The 22,576-nt window shown below is 49.9% G+C and overlaps 2 protein-coding genes across 2 annotated transcripts; both read left to right on the top strand.

Moving 5' to 3' along the window:
- Positions 1–7,911: 7,911 nt before the first annotated feature.
- On the top strand, positions 7,912–8,928 carry LOC306637694 (P2Y purinoceptor 4-like; the record flags this gene model as incomplete). Its single annotated transcript, XM_079100452.1, has 1 exon — positions 7,912–8,928. One exon carries the CDS (start codon positions 7,912–7,914, stop codon positions 8,926–8,928), a length of 1,017 nt encoding a protein of 338 aa, XP_078956578.1.
- An 11,394-nt stretch (positions 8,929–20,322) lies between these two features.
- Positions 20,323–22,281, top strand: LOC306637608 (cytochrome c oxidase assembly protein COX18, mitochondrial-like). Its single transcript, XM_079100408.1, is given in 2 exon segments — positions 20,323–20,936; positions 20,939–22,281. Coding segments are annotated over 2 exon segments (549 nt in total). The 5' UTR covers positions 20,323–20,500; the 3' UTR covers positions 21,052–22,281.
- The last annotated feature ends 295 nt before the right edge of the window (positions 22,282–22,576 follow it).

A 22,576-nucleotide genomic window follows, 5' to 3' on the forward strand; every position in this document is an offset into this window, starting at 1 on the left:
CAGGGACACTCTGTGTCACAGTACTTGTATGGCCCCTCCATCCCAGGGACTCTGTGTCACAGTACCTGTGTGACTCCTCCATCCCAGGGATTCTGTGACACAGTACCTGTGAGCCCCCTCCATCCCAGGGACTCTGTGTCACAGTACCTGTGTGCCCTCTCCATCTGTGACTCTGTGTCACAGTACCTGTGTGCCCTCTCCATCCCAGGGATTCTGTGTCACAGTACCTGTGTGCCCCCTCCATCCCAGGGACTCTGTGTCACAGTACCTGTGAGCCCTCTCCACCCCCGGTACTCTATGTCACAGTACCTGTGAGCCCTCTCCATCCCAGGGACTCTATGTCACAGTACCTTTGTGCCCCTTCCTTCCCAGGGACTCTATGTCACAGTACCTGTGTGCCCCCTCCATCCCAGGGACTCTGTGTCACAGTACCTGTGTGCCCCCTCCATCCCAGGGACCCTGTGTCACAGTACCTGTGTGTCCCTTCCATCCCAGGGACTCTATGTCACAGTACCTGTGTGCCCCCTCCATCCCAGGGACTCTGTGTCACAGTACCTGTGTGCCCCTTCCATCCCAGGGACTCTGTGTCACAGTACCTGTGTGCCCCCTCCATTCCAGGGACTCTGTGTCACAGTACCTGTGAGCCCCCTCCATCCCAGGGACTCTGTGTCACAGTACCTGTGAGCCCCCTCCATCCCAGGGACTCTATGTCACAGTACCTGTGTGCCCTCTCCATCCCAGGGACTCTGTGTCACAGTACCTGTGAGCCCCCTCCATCCCCGGGACTCTGTGTCACAGTATTGTGTGCCCTCTCCATCCGAGGGTTTCTGTGACACAGTACCTGTGTGCCCCTTCCATCCGAGTGACTGTGTCACAGTACCTGTGTGCCTCCTCCATCCCAGGGACTCTGTGTCACAGTACCTGTGTGCCCTCTCCATCCCAGGGACTCTGTGTCACAGTACCTGTGTGCCCCTTCCATCCTAGGGACTCTATGTCACAGTACCTGTGTGCCCTCTCCATCCCAGGGACTCTGTGTCACAGTACCTGTGTGCCCTCTCCATCCCAGGGACTCTGTGTCACAGTACCTTTGAGCCTCTCCATCCCCGGGATTCTGTCACAGTACCTGTGTGCCCTCTCCATCCCATGGATTCTGTGTCACAGTACCTGTGAGCTCTCTCCATCCCAGGGACTGTATGTCACGGTACCTGTGTTCCCTCTCCATCCCAGGGACTCTGTGTCACAGTATCTGTGTGCTCCCTCCATCCCAGGGACTCTGTGTCACAGTACCTGTGTGCCCCCTCCATCCCAGGGACTCTGTGTCACAGTACCTGTGTGCCCCCTCCATCCCAGGGACTCTGTGTCACAGTACCTGTGAGCCCCCTCCATCCCAGGGACTCTGTGTCACAGTACCTGTGAGCCCTCTCCACCCCAGGGACTTTGTGTCACAGTACCTGTGTGCCCTCTCCACCCCCGGTACTCTATATCACAGTACCTGTGAGCCCTCTCCATCCCAGGGACTCTATGTCACAGTACCTTTGTGCCCCTTCCATCCCAGGGACTCTATGTCACAGTACCTGTGTGCCCTCTCCATCCCAGGGACTCTATGTCACAGTACCTGTGAGCCCTTCCATCCCAGGGACCCTGTCACAGTACCTGTGTTCCCCTCCATCCCAGGGACTCTGCACCACTTCTACTCTCATGGTGGCTCCCACTGTTGGCTGTGGACCCAGGGTCGAACCCCGTGGAGTTTCCAGGAGACTCCATAGGCCTTCTGATCTTCACGAAGGCACACGTTTCGCCGAGGGGCATCATTGTGACAGTCTTTTTAAACCTCCCTGGGAGTGCACTGGTCTCCCCATCACACCTAGGGACAGTCCCGTTGCAAAGTGACACGTACCAAATGGCCACTGCAATGCATTCCTCTTCGTTGCGGAGTTGGGAGACAAAAAAGAGGCTAACTTTTCAACAGGATAACACCGCGTAGATCAGCATGAGCAATGAGCTTTTGATTTCCCTGAGTCAGCTGTAAAAACACTGTTGACGTCTCTGGTCGATACATTATAGATCACCATATTTATGTCAGAACACATTGGCATGAAAATAAACCCGTGAAGATTTTAACACATGAGCCTGTTTTTAAATCAAACCCCTTCCCCTTGCATCTCACTGTGGACCTGCGGAGACCTCACCTCCATCCGTCATGCTGAACATGATATCGGGCCCATTTTCATTCTCCGTGACAACTGCTTTTACTCTGCCTTGTGTCTAATCAGATTCAAAAATACCCACTTTGTTCTTTTGCCAAAAACATATATAACTGCATGCCGTCATTAATAGGACTGTCAGTTGAAACTTACGGTGTACGCATGAACAGAATAACTCAGAGCCGAAGCTCTGACTGCTCTACAATTACCAAATGAAACTCCGCACAGGAGACCAGCTAAACATTCCACCTGCTACCCACGCTTGGTCGACAGTCCTGAGAAGGTGGTTTTAGGAAGCAAATTCATATTTTAGAAAAAGGTGAAGTAAAATTCATTCTCTTCAGCATGTCTTTCCGATGCTTTGTTCTCAGAGGATACACCAGGCACCAGCTGTCTGTCACGGCCCCTTCTGGGGGACCTGGGTGAGTGTCCAGAAGACCCTTGAGGGAGAGCAGCCCTAACTGTTCCTCCACCAGCTGTGGGCCTGCTCCCACCTCTTGGCCATCACATCAGACCCAGGCCCTTGTGCAGGGCCAGTCAAGGTGGCCTGGCACCTGCCACCATCCCCAGACAGGACCCTGGGGGAATGCCCGGCCATCAGTGCTGAGTTAGAAATCTATAGCAAAGTTGGAAATCATAGCAGGAGAAGTCAAAGGGTGCCCAGAGGCAAATGGGAATCAGGAGGCAGAAACTGGAGACAGAAGCAATAGGCAGAGAAATGACAGAGGCAGCCGGAAGGCATCGGTCCGGAGGGGCATGGAGAGCCTCACCAGAAGCAGTGCCAGGGCCTCCCTGGCCATACCTGGTGCATCTCCACCTCGAGCTCACTTACCCTGGCACCCAAGAATCCAGGCGCCTTCACCTCTGCACTGGAGCGCAGCCTCTGACCGGCTCCCAGGGAGGGGCCCCTGCAACCTTCCAGAAAGCACGTCTGACCACATTTCTGTTTCCTACACAGAAAGCAAGCTAGTGAGACGCACGCGGACACCAAGCCCTCAAGGGGCACAAAATGTACTGGATCTGAAGGGGAAAGGCTTCCCCACGCCATAGGAAGAACTTCCTTACGACCTCGAGGTAGAGATTCTTGAACCAGATACCAAAGCACAAACCATATAAGAAAAATTGGTAACAGACTAGATTAAGAAAATTTCTTCTTCAAATAAGTGAAATATAGATATTATACCATTAGACCAGGAAGCAAGCATAGCAGGAAAAACTGAGGAATGTAACCGAAAGACTTCTACCAAAATATCAAAGAACTCCTGGACATCAATAACCAAGACCAGGATGCCACCTTGTCTTGGGAAGAAGAGGGAAAAAACCAGAAGAATCACTCCACACGCAGGAGCCAGGCCCAGGTGCCACAGGAGCCCGTGCTGAAGTGCCCAGGAGTGGGGGCCACCTCGGAGGGCGGCAGTCAGAGGGACCCTGTGCAAGGAATGTCCTCTCAGATGCCTTCCAGACGTGTGCCCTGCAGAGGGAGCAACCCTGGGCCTGGCCAGCAGGACAGCAGCAGTGGACCAAGGCCCCCTTCCTGTGCCTCAGAGGACGTCCCAGGATAGTTATTCAGAGCACAGGGCCCCACCCTCAGGCCCTCCTGGCCACCACATCAGTCGAGGGTCACTCCCATCCCTCATTCCTGCTCGCAGGGAGTGCTCTCCCAAAGATGTCAGCACGGTCACTGGGCTCTATTGCTGGGCCACTCAGGCCAAGACACCACTCTCCCTCCTCCTCTGTGTCCTGAGTCCAGGGCCTCTCCCATCACCCGACCACCCCCTAGCTGAGTCCAGAGGCCTCTCCCACCACCATCCCAGCCACCCCTAGCTGAGTCCAGAGGCCTCTCCCACCACCCCAGCCACCCCTAGCTGAGTCCAGAGGCCTCTCCCACCAGCCCGGCCACCCCTAGCTGGGTCCAGAGACCTCTCCCACCACCCCAGCCACCCCCTAGCTGGACTCCAGGGGCCTCTCCCACCAGCCCAGCCACCCCCTAGCTGGAGTCCAGAGGCCTCTCCCACCACCCTAGTCACCCCTAGCTGGAGTCCAGGGGCCTCTCCCACAGCCCAGCACCCCTACCTGAGTCCAGAGACCTCTCCCACCACCCCAGCACCCCTAGCCACCCTGGAGCAGCAGCAAAGCTGTGACGCTGGACGGCCTGCAGGGCAGGGCAGCACTTCTGCCTGAGGGTTAGGACACAGGAAGGGAGGCCAGGGCCTCCAGCAACACCACCACTCCTGGATCCCCGGCCCTGCGACCCTCCTGCCTGCACCCCACCAGCACCTCCGGTTCTTCACACCCAGCTCACAGGCAAAGACGTCCTGATGCAGCTGAAGATCTGATGCTGAATGAGAGGGAAGGAGAGGCCCCCTCAGGGTCCCCTCTCAGGGTCCCTGAACAGCCCCCTTAACCAAGTTTCCGCAGCTGTCAACTGAAGTCAAAACTTCTACTGTGGAGTCAGCGTGGGGTGTGGAATGTTCATACAGGATTGACGAGACCCCAGTGCCACGGTCTCTCCAGACAGGGAAGAGTGCCTCAGAGCCAGTGCCACACGTCAGCTGCTGGACACACTAGAGTCTCATCCTCTAAGACAAAATCGTGCCGGCCACCTCCTTCAGCAGCAGCACTCGGGTGCTCGCCATCTGACCCGTCTTTCTCTCAGTGAAGAAGCAAACACCTGGGACCCACGTTTCAGGACAAGCGCGGTGTGGAAGAGGGGTCCAGCCCCCGCCTGAGCGAGCCCACCTTGGAAGAGCAGGTGGCAAAAGCTAGGAAGCAGCAGCTATGCATTTGAGACTGGGAAACCCCAAGCCAGCCGCAGGCCGGCAGGTGGTTCTCACTCTGGGTTCTACGCAACTGCGCACTCGGCCCTCTCCCTCACCTGCCGGCACGCTCCGGACCCTGGGGAGGCCTGAAGCTGCCGCCAGCACCCGCCCCCTCCCGGCGGCTGTTCCTACACACGCGCCTGGGATGACAGCAAAGGTACAAATCAAGCACAGTCAAGATCCACAGCAGCAACGATGAAACACCAACCAGAACAACGTGCTGGGATGGAAGTGTGTGTCTCAGGGACCTTGTCAAGTACAGCAGGGTGACTTGAACACAGCCCTGGAGCGCAGCTGTGGAGGCCCCACAGGATAGGGCCCCACAGGAGGGACCACACTGCGCGGGACCACGCAGTTGAAAACTTGTGGCTTGTGCTGCGGGAATTTCCCACTTGATGTTTATGGACCACCACCCGCAGGAAGCTAAACCTCAGGAGCAAAACCAAGGACGAGGAGGACCTCCGTGTTCCATTCCCTCTTCTCACTTGATCTCCAAAGTGGGGCTCTGAGGGGGGCTCTGCCCTCCATCACGAAGGCAGGGCCTCCAGCAACTTGAGGGGTGACTTGCCCTTTTACTTCCAGATCTTACTTTTGTAGGTCGTGGAGGGGAGCAGTTAGGTTAGAAAACATTCCCTGGAAATCCCACAATTTGCTGAATTTCTGTTTGATAAAAGTCTGGGCTTTCCCCCAGTCACCCAAGACGTGGCTTCCACCTGACCTCCCTGAACGGCAGTTTCTCAGCACCCCTCCCTCAGGGTCTTTGCGGGACTTCCGTGGTCACAGGCAGCCTTCCCTAGCTGTAACTGTCTCTCCTGGTGAACCTGACGACAGGCAGAGGGGGTGGGTTTCCTGAGTCCTCCCGGTTCCGATCATCCACAGCCCGCCCTGGCTCCATATGCACCCGAGAGGACTGCGGCCTGCCTGTGGTCTTTACCACCACCCAGTGGTCAGTGCTAAGCAGCAGCAAATCATCTCACGGGTTTGCAGCAAAATTCATTCGAAGTAAAGCACCTGCTACTGTGATCCACCACCTCATTCAATGGACCTGGGGGCCTCCATTTAAAGAACCCATTTAAAGAAAAACAATGTTGTGATTTTATTGGTTTCCTACCTCATATTTAGAAATCAAGAAATGCATACCTGTCACATACAGAAATACACTGATAAATGAGTATCAACGAATGTAGACATATGTTAACATATAAAGGAGTAATGTAGATACACTGATAAATTATATCAATGGTTTTTGCAAAACAAAACTTGTAAAAACAAACTTACTGCCTGATGACATTTATGAGACTCCACTAACCGGCTCATTTGTTAAAGAAAGCTCTCTGGGGCTGGGACTGCAGCTCAGTGGGAAAGCACGCACAAAGCCCAGGCTCCATCCCAAGGGCCACAAAGAAGCAGTCCTCCTGGAGGGGACCGCAGCTGGTAGCATGGTACCACCCACACTGGTCCCCTGATCCGCATGGCAGCACCTCAGACACACCCAGAAACCACGCTGCTCCAGCCCCAGGTGCCCCGAGCCAGCCAGGACTCCATCCACCACGTCACTCCACCCCCACTGACCCACTCCCAAAGGTCCCTCCTTGAGGTGCCATCATTCCAAAATAGGTCCCTGCTGTCCTCAGCTCACGCTGCGCCCTTCGGCTTCCATTCCCTGCGCGTGTCCCCCGTCCTCCTTGGCCTCACGGGCTCCTGTTCCCTCTCCGGGAGCCTGTGAGGCCTGTTCCAGCCAGCCTGCACTCCGTGCCCGGGGGGAGTGGCTGTGGCCTATTTCCACAGCGGTTCTCTGACATCTTCCGCATCTCACAATGAGCTCTGCCTGTTTTCATCTTCCCCAACAGACCGCGAGGTCCTCGACCGCAAGGCCTGCCTTACTCTTTGTGTCCCCAGTGTCTGACGAAAAAAACGCTCAGGAAGTGTTTGGTGGCCTTGAGTGAAGTCCCCATTTCTTTCCACTTGGTAGTTTGTTTTGAGACAGGTTCTCCTTGTGTTGCCAGGCTGGCCTGAGCTCCTGGGCTCATTGGACCTCCTGTCTCAGCCTCCAGTATGGGCCTGCATCCGCCTTCCCTCCCCTGGTTTTGACTGTCCCTGAATGTCGAACCCTAAAACTAAACTTCTCCCTTCTTCCCAAGGGCTCCGTGCTGATGGGCCAACTGCACACTGACTTCAGGGCTGTGACAGGAAACATTGGGCTCCCCCACAAGGCCCCCACTGCTGCTTAGGCCCACCTGCCAGACTGCTCTGTTGTCCTGGGTGGGAACAAGGGACAAGCTGCACCTGGCTACATGGCTCCAACTTGTTTTCTTAGATGTCCTGGAGGCTGAGACGGTTAATAAGCAAATCAGCCTCAGTATTCAAATAGAAGTTAATAAATCCTGAAAGGAATACAAATCGAGACCCAGCAGAGCCTGCAGGCGTCCCCTTGCCCCCGAGCACCAGGGACCTGTCCCTTCCACAGGGGCCCAAGGTTAGCACCTGACCCGCAGCATCACCCCGGGATGCCCAGCTTCTCCTGCTGAAGCGTCCCCTCCAAGTTTCCTGACTATGCAAAGGGTCCTGCAGGAGGAGGAGCCACAGAACTGGCCTCTGTTTGTCCTTTAAATGACAGCCCGTCTTCCCCAGGTCATTGGACCTTCCTCTCGGGACCCAGCCTGGGGCAGAGCTTCAGCAAGATTCCTGGTAAGTCCAGATTCTGAGGACCGTCTTGCCTTCGGGTTTCTTTCCTCCCTGGAGCTGGCTGTGCCCAAGGGGTCTGCGAGGGGACTTGGGAGCAGGGCTGAGCCCAGGTCAGGCAGACACTGAGGCCCACGGAGGTCCTGATGTCATGCTACCCATTGTCCCCCAGGGAACACACATGCTCCGGAGGGGCCTCGCCCAGGATGGAGAAGCTGGGCTCGAATGCCTCCAGCGGCCCGGGTCTCTGCTGGTACTCGGAGGACTACAAGCAGGTCTACCTCCCTGTGACCTACAGCGCCATCTTCCTCCTGGGGCTGCCCCTGAACAGCGCTGTCTTGTGGCTCTGCTGGCGCCAAGCCAAGCCCTGGAGCTGTGCCACCACCTACCTGGTGAACCTGATGGTGGCTGACCTGCTCTATGTGCTGACGCTGCCCTTCCTGGTGGCCGCCTACTGCCTGGACGACGCCTGGCCCTTTGGGGAGCTGCTGTGCCGGCTGGTGCGCTTCCTCTTCTACTGCAACATCTACAGCAGCATCCTGCTGCTCACCTGCATCTCCGTGCACCGCTTCCTGGGCGTGTGCCACCCGCTGCGGTCGCTGCCCTACCGCACCCGCCGGCACGCCCGTCTGGGCGCCGCAGTCTCCTGGGCCCTGGTGGTCCTCCTGCTGCTGCCCACGCTGGTCTTCTCCCACACAGACCACGTCAACGGCCAGACCATCTGCTATGACACCACTAACCCCGAGAAGTTCGACGAGTACTTCTCTTACAGCATGGCCCTGATGCTGTCCGGCTTCGTCCTGCCCTCGGTGGTCATCCTGGTGTGCTACTCGCTGATGCTCAGGACTCTGGCCACGCCAGAGGAGACGCTGGAGAGGACAGGCAGCTCGGCCCGGGCCAAGTCCATGCGGACCATCCTGCTGGTGTGCGGCCTGTTCACCCTCTGCTTCGTGCCCTTCCACCTTGCCCGCTCCTTCTACCTGGCCGTCCGCTTCCTGCGCTCACAGGACTGCCAGCTCTTGACAGCAGCCAGCCTGGCCTCCAAGATCTGGAGGCCCCTGGTGAGCATGAGCAGCTGCCTCAACCCCATCCTGTACTTCCTGTTGGGGGGCAACAGAGTCAAGCTCCTGCAAAGACTGAGACAGAACCAAGGGGGGGAGCACGCAGATGGGGCGGCTGGAGGGGTGCCTGGGGCAGGACAGATCTGGGTATTTCCCCGGTGAGTCTGGGGACATGAGGCCACCCTTGACTTGACTGAACAGGGATGAGGGCTGGTGCCCTCCCCGGGGAACCCTGCCCAAAGTTAACAAGATTAAGAGGGAGCCACCAACACAGGGAATTGCTTCTTTTAAAGAATCGAACATTTCTCTCGCGTCCAGGCCTAGTTCAAGGACCATCCTCTCTGCAGCCACTCCCACACACCCCAGCTGCTGCTGACCCTCCCAGACCCTCCCTCTGTGGTCTCGCAGTTGCACGACCCAGACTTGTTAACCTGCTTGCTTATTTGTGCTCCATCTCTTCCCCTGGCAGACAGGACAGGGGCCTCCTCTTAGCCCTGCACCAACCCCAGCTCTGCAGCAGCCCCGCAGAGAGGCTGCACAGAAGGTAGGGCTGAGGGGTGCGGAGCAGATGGAGCCTACCTTAGAAGACACCTTCACGGAGGGGCTCACCCAGCCTCCCGGGCCTCGGAGTCAGGCTGTTGTCCCCCATTTGCAGAGGAGACTGAGCACTGTGTGGCACCTGACTGCCCAAGGCCACCTAGCTGGAGCACAGGCCCCTGAGCTCAAAGCCCAACGGTCCAGGCTCACACAGCCCAGGTTGGCCCAGGTGGGCTCCTGCACAGAGGCTGCCGTCTGCAGGCACCGAGGACACTGGCGCGCCTCCACTGTGGTAATGGTGCTCTAGTTAGAAAAAGCTTAAAGTCCTTTGTGAAAAATGATTCGCCTTATTTCTACTCAAATGTGATGACTCAGTTTATGATAAAAAAAAAAAAAAGCTTTACCACTCATTCATTCCCTAAATTAAAATTTAAAAAGAACTAAAGCAATCAGAAAAGACAACTTAAAAACTCATATATATCTAGGGCTGGGGTTGTAGTTCAGTGGTGGGGCACGTGCCTAGTATGTGTGAGGCACTGGGTTCGATCCTCAGCACCACATGTAAATAAGTAAAATAAAGGTCCATTGACACTAAAAAAATATTTTTAAAAAACTCATATCTAGACAATAATGATCTGCAAGACTCCGCAGATGGAAACATGCGTAGCCTAGTAAATCACTATAATCTCCTAGGAAGAGATGGGCACACTCTCTCCTGAAGAATCAGAGTAGCCCCCCACTGCACCCCACTGATTGCAAAGTAAGTCACATGTATGCGTGAGTTGGAAATTTTATTCTAAAAGCAGTTTATTGCTTTCAAGGCCATGCAATAATTAGCACTAGACTAAGTGTTGCCTGGAAGAATTACTCAGGATAATTGGCTTAATGAATAGGCAGGGTTGTTTTCTAATTATCAGGTCAAGTGTTTCCACACACATGTTTCCACAGGAACCAAGAGCTCAGTCGGGTTTGCTCCTCTGAACACTCTCAGCCCTCATTTTTATTACTAATTTCTGTTCCTTTTGGGGAGTGTGCAGAGGGAGATTCCAGCCAACTTTGTAGCTCCAACTATCGACCCTTACGAGTTAATAAGTTTTCACATTACTAGAGGAGCCGGGCACCAAATGGAAGTTTGGAGCCACCGCTCACCCACCAGGCCACCCCCTCTAGTGCCCACCACCTTCCCAGCCCTGGAGAGAGAAAAACCATCTGGAACCCTCAGGACCCACAGCTTCACCTAAAGAACACTGCACGCTCTGAGTTCACATGGCATCCTGGGTTTTCAGAGACAGGTTTCTCAAGACACCAGAATTAAACCCTATTATTGCCTTTGGGGAAAAGACCCCAGTGTGGATAGAGCTGGGAATCCATGGTCCGACAGCTAAGAGGACAGTCCCCACCCTCCTGGTGATCAGCAAAAATCCATCTACTAAAGAGACAAGGCAGCAGAGAAAACAAGTTATTCCCAAGTAGACTTATCCAAACGGATGGTGTCCGCCACTGTAGGGAAGCAGGGATCCTCAACCCCATTACCCCCTTGAGTCCTGAGCACCCGCCACGACTTCCCTGGCTGTTTGGACAGGTTAAAACAAAACTGAAGGCCAACAAATGCTATCATGTGTTCAAAATGCCACGACTGGAGTGTAGTGCCTGAAACCACGAAGGCCACCACGCTGCGGAAGGGCCAAGCACAGCCCAGCACTCCAGGTGGCCTGGTGCACCCCAACAGCAACAGGACCAAAGTCCTGGCGGAGAGCTTGACCCGGCAGCCCCGTGGATGAGTGAGTCATAGGAAAGACCAAACTTCACAGCAGGACTCCTGCCGCCCCCAAGGTGGCCCTCCCCCCACCCCCACCCCGTAAGCAAGCCCTCCGTCACCGCTCGCAGGTGTCTTCAAAACAGCGTTTCCCACACATGGCCCTCCCAGGGATCCTGCGCAGGTGAATGTTCAAAACCACCTCAACAAATGACATCTGTGAAGGAGAACTGAGGAAAAGGAGCAGAGGACCCAGGATGTACGGAACCATGGAAAGTTCTGACCACCCAGGGACAGAGCTGCCGTTGGACAACAGCACGGGAACGAAATGACTGAACAGTTTCCAGAGAGAGAGAAGTCAAGGACATCACATGAAACGGCCTAGCCTGAGGACAAACGGGTATCTCAGCAAAGGACTCAAATGCCACCTCTCCCGAGAAGCCCGCCCCGAGCCCCACCTGCTGCAGGCCCTCTCCCATCAGACTCCTCTAGACCATCTTCCCTCCTATAAATTAGAGAGGCCTGACTCAAGTCCCCCTGGCTCCCCTCCTATGTGATCTAGCAAAGGCATGTACACATTGGTGCTTACGAAAGCTTTGTGGAATAAATGAATATTCATGATTCTCGGCACGCTTTCCCAAAATGACTGCTAAATTCAATTTATGAGTGTGTGCCTATAAAACTAAGGCACAAGTTGTTTGGGATTTATCTGTTTCAACGCCCACTAACTTCAATTCGAAGCAATTCCAGAACACACATTACCTGCAAGTACTCTCACTCTTTCTGTTCAGATTGTATTACAAAACAAGAGAAAGGAGGAATTTTTCACAAAATTACTTGCAATTAAGCATAACCTGAGCTTATAAACTTGTGTCTTCTCATTATCTTTTACTGTCTCATAAACAAGCTAAATCTCTTTAGAATTTCATTTCCCAACTTTTCGTTTTGTTGAGGGTCTGCTTCTTTAAAGTATATCAAACAACTTCAAAGGTAATGGCTTCTGGAAGAATCCCACTGTGAGAAGCAGAACGCACATCCTTGCAGCTGGCTGTCACTGGGCCTTTTAGAGTGCTTAAATCACAAACACCGAGCAAAAGCTGCCACCTCAGAAAATCAAGAAACTGCAGAGTCTGAGAATGTTCTGCTCTGCAAACAGAGAAGAATCGCAGAGGCCCTCGGGGGCCCTGGCCCGGCACATCAACGGCTGCCCCCAGGGACTCCTATGCCCCTCTGCTTTCGTAGCCTCATTTCCTGCAAGGCTAGGCAACACCTTTGATTGCAATTGCTACCTGGAATCCACACCCAAATCATTGAGCCTGGACGCTACCTGTCCCCCAACTGGCTCCATTGAAACTGCTCTCAACAACTCACCAAGACTCCCAGCCACTACGCATGGACACCACCAGACCCTCCCGTGTGAGCCTCCCACACTGTCTGTCACTGTCAGCCTCTCCTTCAGCTCCCCCAAGGCAGTGGGCTGTCCCAGGACCAGGTCCCTGGCTCTCTGCTCATCCCAGCCTATTCCTGGGCCGGCCCACTCCGTATCCTGACGCCCACAGCTGACACTGTCAGGACTCACTCCAGCGCAATCCTCTTGAATTCTGAACCCACGTTTCTTTCCATTCACGTCCATTTGTGGGTGGTGACCCACATGAGTCTCCTCAAGCCCCACAAAGCCAAAACAAACTCATTTCCTCCCAAGCCCCACCCCACTCCTGGTAAAAGGTCACATTCTGTCATCTGGACCTCGCCGGCATGGCTGGAGCCTGTGTCTCCCTTCTGCCCTCACTGCCACTGCCCCCTCTCTCAGGTGTCCCTGCTCCAACCTGTTATGCATCCTCCAGGTCCAGATTTGGACCCCTCAGCCCCCAATTCACCTCTTCCTACAGCCTTCTTTCTAAAATGCAAATGTGGACAGTCCCCAACATAAAAGTCTCCCAGATGCACAGAAAGATCACAGCCACAGTTCTGAACGTGCAGTTGTGATCCACTTGCAGCCAACACTCCCACGAGGCGCTTTCCCTTCCAGCTCTGAGACTCGCCTCCTCCTTCCCACCCTAGCCTCCCTGCCTCCCTCCCCACTATGGCTCCAGGGCTGCTCCAGGGCTTCCCTCAAGGGTCTTAGAAGACCCTGTGCTCTCTGAGCCCTAAGGCCACGGTCACTGTCTCTGTTGGTCCCCCACCATGCTGCTTCAGCCTCTGAACCACGGCCCTGTCCCCCACCCATCCCTGCCGCGCTGAGCAAGGCAGCCCTCAGGTCCTGCATTTCTGGTTTGCTGGCTCTACTACAGCCCTGGGTTCGAGCTGCCCCAAGAGGACAAGTGGTTACACTTGCCCACATCGGCAAGCAGCGGGACAGCACTGCGAGCGCTGGCGTGGTTTTCCCTGCTACTGTGTTCCTTAGAATCACAAGATGCAATCAAAGGTAAGACATGCCAATTCCAGAGATGCCAGGAGACAAAAACCAGACGTCCATGAAACATGTAATATTAAGTTGCTTGACCATAAAAGCCTGATGTGCTTAGTCATTGGACTAGGAAGGCATTTAAAAAAAAAAAAAAATCTAAGTGATGGAAAACACACCAAAACCTTAAGACAACTCAAAGCACAGAAGGGTGTAACACAGGGTGTCCTGGCAAGCAATGACAGCATTTTTCCTTTGAGCAATTCGTGAAGGAGTTTGTATTCAGGTCACAGTGTCTGCAGCACCTCTCTATATTCAAATTCCCAGAACTGGCAGGGAGAGGAACGGGGGTCAGAGGAAGAATACCCTGCCCAGCACCTCCTGAGCACCAGGCGTGCCAGGCCGGAAGACTGCCCCCAGCGAGGCGGGGGCCTGAGGAAACCCCTAAAGGTAATACTGGACTGTAGAAGAAACCACAGAGACACAAAGTCAGACACTTCTAACAGAGATCGAGAAATATGCATTGGAGATGTGTCAGCTTGGCTGCTGGGAGGGGGAGTGTAGGCAGAGAGAGAGGACGATGCAGAGGAGAAAAATAAATTTTTAAAAATTGAATCAGCAGAACCTGAGAAGAAGACTGATCTTAGTGGACAGAGAGTTGGTGGGGAAGCCCTTCAGTAAAAACCAACCAAAAATCACTTGTCCCAGTGGTGGATAGTTCAGTGGAACTTGAACCACTGGTGCTGAAAACACTCCTGGGCTTGGAACCCGCCAGTCTGGGAACCATCCATAAGTACCATGCAGCAGCCAGCAGGGGCAGGAGATCAGGAGCTCATAAGGGAGTTGCCAGCAGCCGCCTATTATGAGACTGGACCTGAACCAGAGTGATCGAAATTGATGCAAAGAAAATTGTGTCTGGACCAGACGGTCCAGATACCAAGGGAGGTAGCCCCAAAGGAGTTACTGGAAAGGTGCTTACAGCAGCCACCCGAGCCTCTGCACCCCAGGGAGGACACCTGCTAAATCACATTCATAGCAGTGAAGGCGAAAACTGTGGAGGGTCAGTCTCTATGCCCACAGTGGATTCACCAGAGGCCCCAGAGATCTAGATGTCCAGTGGAGCCAGCATCTCCCCAGCAGCAGCGGGTGGGGATCAAATCCCAGGTACCCACCAACAGATCTCTGAAGTCCAGCCACAACCAAACCCCAGCTTCAGGAACCCTCACTGCAGGACTGCAGAAGTCCTTCCCACCCTGAACTGGGAGACTGGAGCCGAGCGCTACCGCAGCCAGCCCTGCCTCCAGGCACAGCACAGAAGCCGGGCGAGGAACAGGGCAGGCAGTGTTACCACCTCAGCAGTAACGAGCCCTTGATTTCCACTAAGATTTTTTTCTTTTTATTTCCTCTCTATTCCCTCATTTTAATTTTTTTTTTCAATTTTAGCATTTTAAATTTTTTCAAATATAATTTCATTGTATTTTATTATTTTTACTTTTACCATTCTTTAAGACTGGGCATGTGTGAGTGGGGGGGTGTTCTCACCATGAGGATAGATTTAAATATATATTCATAAATGCATACATACAGATATATATTTTTTCATGTGATTCTTTCACATTAGTTTCTTTCTTCTACACATATTTATTAGTTAGCCTTGGTTTGACACAGGTGGGGTACGGTGATACGTAGATCTGAGTTGCTTCGGTCTTACATTTGCTTGCTTGTTCATACCTTGGTTTTTGTCCCTCTTACGGCCCCTTCTTCACTTTCTTCCCCCACTAACAGTCAATTTTCCCTGTTCCTTCTTCCTGTCTTTGTTTTATTATTACTTAATTTTTATTCCTCCTTCTTTATGATTTCTGCTACCTCCTGCTTTTCCCTATTCATTTTTTAAAATATTTCAAAATTTTTCTTGCCTTTTTACTCTATTTTCTATTCACCTAAGAAATTCTAATTCTACTAAATAATAGAATTATATTGTTTATGAAATTCCTACCCCCTCATGTTGTGACTATTAATACAGTGGACAATATAATGAACATCTGCTGTCAAATGCCTGATCTAATTCACAGTTTTTGATTGTTGGTGCTGAGATTAAATGCTGACCCCTCCAAATATAAGTGGCAACAAGTGGTATAGATGCTAAAGTAGACACTGGACATTTATCTTAAGGCTGTACATTTTTTGCTAACATTAGTGCTATTCCTGGCTCTCTGCTTTCTTTAAAAGGGACTAGAAAGTGATTGGAACATTCAAGTTCACAGAGTAGAGATCCTATTGCAGAGTAATACCCACAACTCAGCTGAGTAATAGCAAATCTCACCCCACACAAGATCTAGCCCCACCAGATTCTGAACAATACTTCAACACATAGAATTGGGGAGACAAAAATCCTAAACCAATGACCAAGTCCCAAGAAGGAACAACCACAGGGGGAATCTCATATCACACCCCAAAGCACCCCCAGACACATAGGCTAAAGGTATATGGAAAAAAAAATTGCAACACAAAGGGAGTGTGAAAACAAGCAGGAGTAGCTATTCTCAAATCTGACAAAGCAGCTTTCAGTCAAAAATTAATCAGAAGAAACAAAAAAGACCACTACATCCCAGTAAAGGGAACGATTCAACAAATTATAACAAGAGTAAATAAGTATGCCCCAAATGTCAATGACCCAAATAATAATAAATATGAGGATGTAGGGGGAAATGTATGCTGATACATTGTGGGTGGGACTACAAATTAGTACAACCAGACTGAAAAGCAGTGTGGAATATTCAAAAACCTAGAAATGGAATCACCATATAATCCAGCTATCCCACTCCTTGGCATCCAAAAGAACTAAAATCAACATACCACAGCAATACAACCACTTTAATGTTTATAGCAACACAATCCACAATAGCCAAATTATTATATTAGCCCAGATGCTCATCGATAGATGAAAGGATTAAGAAAATGTGGTATATGTATACAATTGAGTTTCACCCAGCCATGAAGAAAAATGAAATAATGGCATTTGTCTGTAAATGTGTGGAACTGAAGAAGAGCATGCTAAGTGAAATTAGCCAGATTTAGAAAATCAAGGGTTGATTATTTTCTCTCATATGTGGAAGCCAGACCAAAATAAGGAAAATAAGATGGGGGAGATCAGATATCACAAAGATATAAGGTATATCAGTGGAGTAGAAGGAGAAAATTGAGATGGAGGAAGGAGAGAGGGACTGGAAAGGAGAATAAATGTGGAATTAATTTAACAAAATCATGTTATGTGCATCTATAAGAATATCACAGAGAATTTCACCTTTATGTATATGTAGAAAGTACCAATCAAAAATAAATGAGCAAGAGGAAGATCAATAAAGGAAGGAGGGGAGGGAGGAGGAAAGGAAGGGGGAGAAACGGGCACCAAAATAAAATCCTGTACATGTATGACTTTGTCCAAATGAACCCAACTACTAAGTATAAATTTAATACTCTAATAAAAAATAAAAATAAATTTTAAAAATTCAGCAAAATTAAGAGAAAATTTAAGTCATGGAAAACATTTTTAAGCATCCCTTAGATGTGATTGTCCTCTTGGGACAAATTCGTCCACATTCCCATTCTCCAGTCTGGATTGCACCTCTGGGGTCCCCAATGAAACCCACAGAGGATTCTGGTCTTTCCCCTCCACTCTCACTCCCTTTCACAGGTGAGGACTGCAAGATCCTGTGATTTTAGTGACCCTAAGCCCCTTTCCACCACCTCCAGGTCTCCAAACCAGGTTCTCGCTTCCAACAAGGAGAACTATTCACCTTCCTGCCCAGTGTTTCTCAAGCCAGTGTTTAAACCCCAATTCTGCCAATCAAGCTCAGCATTGTCATCCTTTCCCACCTAACCTCACTCTGTGACTCCTCTCATCCTCCTCACCCTGCAGAGCTGGGCTTCACTGGGCATGAGCTGGGCATGAAGAGGTTCCCTTTGTCCTGAAACTTATTTACGTTGCCCCACGACAGACAGGGGCAGCTTCAAAAGGTTAAAAACTATGTTGACATAGTAAAACATAGAAAAAATAATCACCACAGTTCTCTTGGAAAATGAAAAAGCCCTCAATATTGCAAGAAGCCCTCAGCCTTGCAACAAGCTGGGAAGGATCTTGAAGGCCACACTTGCAGCTGTTTGGAAATAACCATTGTAGGCTAGAAATCCCAGAGGACATCCTGTTGCCTCTTTTGAGTACCCAAAGAAATGGGAACTCCATCTTCCAGGGCCCGGCTCACTCAACTTGTCAAGTAAAACACAAGGTGCGGAGAGTGACTTCCTTAGACAGTGGCAGCTAACCATGGCCTTGTTTCATAAATTAAAAATCAGAGTGCTGCCCATGTTCTCTGCAGCCTTGGACACAACAGTCAAGAAATGGAAGCAACCTAAGTGTTGATCTGCTGCTGAATGAAGGAGATGTGGTGCATGTGCACACAGGAATACCATTTAGTCAAAAAATAATGAAATCCTGTCATTTGTGGCAACATAGATGGAACTGGGGATCATGATGTTAAGTGAAAGAAGCCAGGCACAGAAAGACAAGTAAGGCACAGTCTTATTCCCTGGTGGAATCTGGAAAAGAGTTGATCACATGTTGATCTCATGAAAATGTAAAGAATAATGGTTCCCTGAGGCTGAGAAGAGTGTCTGGGTGGAGAAACAGGGAGAGTTGCTCAACAGGAACCAGTTATAGTTAGACAGAAGTAAGTTCTGAGTTAAATTACTGCTTAGAGTGACTCTAGACAAGTAGGTACTTCATATTTCAAAAAAGCTAGAAGAAACTATTCTGGATGTTTTTTGCTATAAAATAATGTTGGGGAAGTTATTTTACCCTGATTCGAGCATTGCACATGTACACATGCCTGACAACATCATGCAGCACCCACAAATGTGTTGTTTTTATGAGTTCGCAAGTGAGTTGCTCCATGGCCCAGGATTCCATCAACAGGAGTACTGCTTCCCAGCACGGTGGGTGGGAGAGGGATTCACTAAAATCTAATATGGACACAGTGTCTCAGAGACTCAGAAATTTGAGTGCACTGAAATACAAAGAAAGAGAACAGTGGAGCCAAGCCTCCTGTGCCAGTGGCAGCTGCTCCCCATTCACCACAGAGGGAGGGAGGGCACAGAGACACAGTGGACAGATCTGGCACCAAAAAACCAAGAGCCTGAGCTTAGCTGAGCCAGAGGCTGCACGGCGGTCCTGTGTTTGAAAAGTGCTGTCTCCCAACTGGTCGCTGAGAGCTGAGGTGGGAGAGTCTCCAGGAGGCCACACCACAGCTGCTACTGTGGAGCCAGGAGGTCAGGGCAAATACTGCCATGCTGTCCTGGCAAGCGCCTGCCATGCGCCTAGAATATACCAAGAAGAACACGAGAGAAACAGGCACAGAGGAGATTGTACCCAGGGGGACTCAAGTCAGAAAAATAGAGGGAGCCCAACTCACTTCTCTGAGTCTGGCGGCTCATGTGACCAGCTGAAGTGGTTCGGGAATCTGAGCAGGTGGGTGTGAACACACTCTGGGGACTAAGCCTGGGAAGCCTGGGGAGGCTGCATTCCCGGGCAGCAGAGTGTGTGGCTCCCTGCCCCACGAGGAGAATTCTCAGGAGGCTCCTGGAAAGCCTCCCACTTTCCTTGCCTTGAGATCCCCAGCAGAGATTGCCAACTGCTGGGCCCAAGGGGTGGGTTGATCTAAGCTCTCCAGAGCAGACGCCACCCAACTCAGTCCCCAAGACCTGGTTAGACCCGAGCCCCAGTCACATACCACTTGTTTCTTGTTTCCTCATTTGTAGCATTTTTTACGATCATTATTTTTCTTTGCCTTGTCTGTTGAGGGTAGAGTTTTTATTTTGGTTTGTTTTGTTTCTTTCTTGCTTTTCTTCCCTACTTAAACAGCCGGATTCTTTCTCCTGTACTTTTTCTGTTGTTGCCTTCCTTGCCACCATCGCCTGCACGTCTCTTCTGCTTTCTCTGTTCACATTTTGAAGGTTCGGAACTCTCTTCTGCCTTCCTAGCACACTCTTTCCTCTTAATGAACCCTATTTTTACCACCTTTTAGAACGATTTGGTTTACATAACTCCTGCCACCACCGTTCCTGCTGTTGCAATTAGTGCGTGGATGACATAGGAGACACCTGGTCTTTATTTTAATGCCAGACCTAGTTCATGGTTTTCTCTTTTGGCAATTGCTGACCCCACCCTTCCTGTTTTTGTGGTAATTAGTGTTGTAGACATCATAGTAGGCACTGAGTATTTATTTTATTACTGTATATTGTTTGCTTCCTTCTTTCCTGTGAAATGCTGGGAACCTACAGGGACAGCACAAATTCACAGGACAGAGACTCTGCTGTTGAACTAAACTCAGTCAAAAGATAGCAAACTTTACTCCACACACCAAGTAATGATGCTCGATCTTCAGTTATACTTTAATACAAAGAATAAAAGAGACAAAAATCCAAACTATGACAAGGCCCCCGTAGGAATAGCTGAGGGGCATCCACTCCTACAGCCAAAACAGAATGAACACAAAGGCTGTGGATCCAAAACCTCCAAGGAGCCTCAATCTGCGCCACTCTAGGACACTTTGCCAAGAGAAGGCTGTGCCCTAAAAAGGCCCGCACATAAGAGTGGAAGAGATATCCCTCCCAACCTATGTATGAAACCCAACACAGGAATACAAGAAATGTGAAAAAACAAGGTAGCACAACACCTCCTAAAGTTCATAATTCACCAACAACTGACCCAAAAGATATTGAAGTGAATGAAACATCAGATAAAGAGATCAGAAGACTGATTATAAAAATGATCAATGAGCTGCTCACCACTGTGGCGCTGCGTGGCGCGGTCACGCTGCCCCTAGCCGCCTACCAGCACTACATCCTGGCCAAGCTAGGTGGAAAATTTGCAACCAGAAATAAAAAGCATTGCCAGGCATCTTAACCATGAAGTTGCAGTTTATGCATGTCAGTTGGGATGGTCCAAAAGAATCACCAGGCTCACTTATCTAAAGAATAATATGAGGAGGCTTATTTCGGAGCTGTATGTTCGGGACAACTGCCATCCTTTCAAAGCCACATTGTTGGTTTGGATTCAGTTTCCAATGTGGATCTTCATTTCTGTTGCCCTCCGGAATTTTTGCACAGGGGCAGTACACACAGAAGCAGGTGTTTCTGTTCAGGAGCAGTTAGCTACTGGTGGGATCCTCTGGTTTCCTGACCTCACTTTGCTGGATTCCACTTGGATTCTTCCTGTCTCTGTTGGTGTCACCAATTTATTAATAGTGGAGATTTGTGCTCTACAAAAAATTGGAATGTCTCGATTTCAGAGGTATGTTACATACTTTGTTCGTGCTGTATCAATATTGATGATTCCAATTGCTGCAACAGTACCTTCCTCAATTGTTCTCTACTGGTTATGCTCCAGCTTCATGGGCCTTTCACAGAACTTGCTGCTGCTTCTCCTAGATTTCGCCGACTTTGCCAAATACCATTGACCAAATCCGATTCAGATACTCCTTATAAAGACCTCTTTGCTGCCTTCTATGCCAAGTTCATTTCAAGAAAATGACATATTTTCCAATAATGTTGAAATGGTTGTGTCATTATGACCTTAATATATTTAGGTTGATATATTGATATATTCAGATATTAATTTGCCTTTATATAAAAATCATGAACTGTAAGTTCTATGGGTTAAGCTATAATCCAGATATCTTTGACAATAATTAGAATCTTTGAAGTGCTAGAAATGTAGTATGTTTAATTGTGAAAGAGTGTAAGAAAGGAATTAAAGTACCTGCCCCAATTTATAAAATTCCAACATGTTAGAGGTGTTTAGAGAATGGGATCAGATACTGAATGATGTCAAATTGTTATAAAAAGTTCCACATATTAAAGATTTTGTAAAATAAAAGGATATAGTGAGGTGATTCTTAGTATTTTGGAAGGGGGCAGAATTACAGACTCTTTTGAGTATCTGATAAAAGGCTGTGTTTGGTTTCTCTTCAGTGAAATCTTGAACTCACTTTCGAAGGACCTTTGTTGTTACCCCAAAGGTCTTTTGGAACTCTTAATCAGGAAATCTTAAAAGAACATATGTTGGTGTTCATATGTGGTTGAAATACCTGCAGTAGAATGGTATACTCATACAACTACCTAATATAGATAATGTCTTCTGGCCCTCCTCTGAAAGAACAAAAAGTGTACAATTTGCGGGACGCAGTGCCTCATGCCTGTAATCCCAGTAATCCCAGCAGCTTAAGAGGCTGAGGCAGGATCATGAGTTCAAAGCAGCCTCAGCAAAGGGGAGGTGTTCAGTGAGACCCTGTCTCTAAATAAAATACAAAACAGGGCTGAGGATGTGGCTCAGTGGTTGAGTGCCCCTGAGTTCAATACCTGGTACCCCACAAAAAAGTACCTTCTACTGGGTGTGGCATCACATACCTGTAATCCCAGCTACTCGGGAGACTGAGGCAGGAGGATCAAAAGTTTTCTTCCAGCCTGGGCAACTTAGGGAGATCCTGTTTCAAAATTAAGAATGAATGAATAAAAAGACTGGAGATGTAGTTCAAGTGGTAGAGCACTTTGCTTGGACTTGTATGTGCTAGGACCTGGTTTTAATCCCATGTACCATAAAAAAAAAAAAAAAAAAAAACAGAACAAACAAAAAAACCCAAACCCTGTACATTCCATTTTCTATTTAAGAACTCTGGAATACAGAGTATGACACTGAATACTGCTAGAGACTAAGGTAGAAATTTTTTTTTTAGGCATTAAGTTTAGGTAGTCAAAGGTAGAAAACTAGAACGGCAGTTACATATTATGAAGATGACTTTAAACTGTTATTATTTGGAAGGATAAAATACTCCAGTGGGCTTATGAAAGAGACTCAGCATAGGAAAACTTCACAGATAATTGAAATTATGACTTCAGTTGGCTTAATTTGGAAACATGATAAAATTAATTGTGGCTGAATATTTAGGAACAAATTTGACAGATATTTGAGAAGATTATAAAATTTCCTTGAGTTAAAATATGGACCTGATTCTAAGAAACCCTGTCATACCATCTTGATGTTTTACAATAAAATGAAA

This window comes from Sciurus vulgaris (assembly GCF_902686455.1).
Source record: "Sciurus vulgaris genome assembly, chromosome: 10".
Taxonomy (NCBI): domain Eukaryota; kingdom Metazoa; phylum Chordata; class Mammalia; order Rodentia; family Sciuridae; genus Sciurus; species Sciurus vulgaris.